The following is a 2406-nucleotide window of genomic DNA, read 5'->3' as shown; positions in this document are numbered from 1 at the left end:
GGGGGAAGCGGGGGGAGACACCCAGCCGGATCAGTGGCAGTCACCAGTGACCCAGACACAACACGTGCGCCTTGCGATGACTTTTACTAGACTGTTTACTTTTATTTGTCCCATTTCATAACCCGCAGCTACTCCGGCCCATTTGGGAGAGCGGTTAAAAAAAAACCCACACACACACACAAAAAAAACCCCAAACAAAAAAACCCCCAACAACCCCCCCTAACAATAACAAAAAATCCACAAAAGAACGGCCCACCCCCCAAGAAACCCAAAACACCAAAACCCAGAAAGAAAGAAAAGACCCGATTAAAACAGGACGAGGCAGTTTTCGGAGGTATTTATTCCATATGTAGAGCAGAAGGAGCACTGCCGGCACGTGACAGAGGCTTGAAAAGGATGTGCATTTAAAAGGGAATAAAAAGAAAATCGCGCTTGCAAATTCCTTCCTCCTCCCCCTGCCCTCTCCTCCTCACCGCGGCTGCACGGCAGCATTGTTTTAGTGCCGCACAGTTTCAGTCCCAGCCCATTTTGCAATCTGCACGAATTGAGAACATTTGCTGTTAGCGAAGTCTTTCGAAATCTCCCCATTTTGCTGCTTCTACTAACAAATGTGTTTCCTTCACTAAAATAAGTCTGCAGAGCTCCAAAAAAGTGAGCGGAGCATATAAAATACGAGGGCACATAGAGTAGGAGGTCCCTACAGAGTTTTAAAAATCGATCAAGCTGGAAAAGTTATAGGTGCTACCTCTCCCGCAGGCATTTCAGAGGAAAGTACACTGTCCTTAAACCGGATAGAGTGGGTTTTGTTGGGGGGGGGGGGGGGGTGCCCTTTTTTAACTAGTATCCCTGTTATTTGTGGAGTCAAGCCAAGAACATTAGTCCAAGCAACTCCCCCTTTTTTAGCTGGAGAGTTTTGGTTGGGATGAGTCTCTCGTGAATAACCAATGTGACTTCCCCAGCAACTCAATACCAATTGATTCTGGTGCTAATCCAGCCAGGGCTCGATCCTGCCTCCTTACTCCGATGGGAATGTACCGCAGCGTGGGTTCAGGATCGGCCAGCCGAGATGTCGCTGGGCGCGGGGGAAGCCTCCCTCCTCCTTCCCCCCCACTCCCCCGCTAAAAATCATTGAACAAACAACGCCCTTAAAAAAAAAAAAAAGAAAAAAAAAAGTTTTGTGTCTTACAGTTGCCTACATTAGATTAATTTATGCTCTAGCTCGGTAGTGGGGGAGAAAAGGGGAAAAAAAAAAAAGGGAAAAAATTATAAAACAAGCAATGGTAAGACATCCAGGTTGTGGTTGTAACACGGTCAAGATAAGGGAAAAAAGCCCCAAAACTAAAAATCAATATTCCCTTGTGTCGAAAGAGGGCTCTTAAGAGTTGTCAATATCAGGTTCGTGTTTGTTTTTTTCTCATGAAAAAAAAAAAAACCCACACACAACCCACAACTTATTTAAGCATACTCTTCGGTGTAGGAGAATTTACAACACTAATATTTATTCACACACACACAAAAGGGTGGTGGTGGTGGAGGAAATCCCAATATTAAAGGAATGTCCGGAAAATGACGACTTATTGGCTTCTAAAAATGTCAGCTGTAATCGTGCGGCTCCCCATCACCACCTCTCGTTCCGTCAGGCAGGCGAGATAAAAATCTGAGCTAAATTACCAACAAACTTTGAGCACTCATTCGGGAGCCGAGACTGGGAAAGTTCCCTCGCGATGCTGCTCTTCATTCATGCTGCATAATAACAATAAATACCAAGAAACATCCTCATCTGTCCTCTTGTGCCTATGCAGAGCAGCGCGAAGATCCGACCAAAAAGGGATCTAAATGACACCTCTGCACCTCGGTACAAAGCAATCCCATATGCCCACAGTTAACTTCTGTCCTGTTGGACCTTGGAGAGAGGCGTTGAACACCGCAAGCAAACTAACCCGTGCCCGAAAGACAGAAAACAGTAGTAATAATAAAGAAACATATCTGCGAATAAACAATCTGGTCTTACCCTGCACTGTGTGATCTTCCATGAAGTGGCACAGAAACATCAGGAGTAAGAGCATGCCCGGGTGGATTCTCTGATTTAACATCCTCAGTAGAGCAGGGAGTGAGAGAGAGACAGAAACAGCGCGAGGGGGAGTAGGGAGAGGGAGCGAGCACTAGCCAGCCTGCTTATGATCGCTCTATTGAATGAACGTCAGGCTCTGAATGCAGTCTCTCTTTAAATCTATACGGGGGTCCTAGCTGTCTGCGGTGGGCGGTCTCCTAATGTGTGTGTGTGTCTGCTCGGGGGTGGGGAGATTTAAAAAGTTCACTGTGAATCAGGTGACATTTTCCACCTTCTGGAAACCCTCTCCAATTATCTGCTCTAGGTGCACGCACGCACGGGCGCGCACCGGCGCG

General features: G+C 46.6%; 1 protein-coding gene across 1 annotated transcript in view; it reads right to left on the bottom strand.

The window, feature by feature from the left end:
- Window positions 1-2169, bottom strand: part of FST (follistatin) — a 6753-nt gene extending 4584 nt beyond the window's left edge. Inside the window, exon 1 of the mRNA XM_010563543.1 lies at window positions 2012-2169. Within this exon, the coding sequence (XP_010561845.1) occupies window positions 2012-2093 (82 nt within the window). The 5' untranslated portion in view covers window positions 2094-2169. The remainder of the gene's footprint in view (window positions 1-2011) is intronic.
- Window positions 2170-2406: the final 237 nt, after the last annotated feature.

The sequence above is a fragment of the Haliaeetus leucocephalus genome, unplaced genomic scaffold (assembly GCF_000737465.1).
Source record: "Haliaeetus leucocephalus isolate CR32 unplaced genomic scaffold, Haliaeetus_leucocephalus-4.0 Scaffold169, whole genome shotgun sequence".
Classification (NCBI taxonomy): Eukaryota; Metazoa; Chordata; class Aves; order Accipitriformes; family Accipitridae; genus Haliaeetus; species Haliaeetus leucocephalus.
This window is presented reverse-complemented; position numbering and strand designations above follow the sequence as displayed.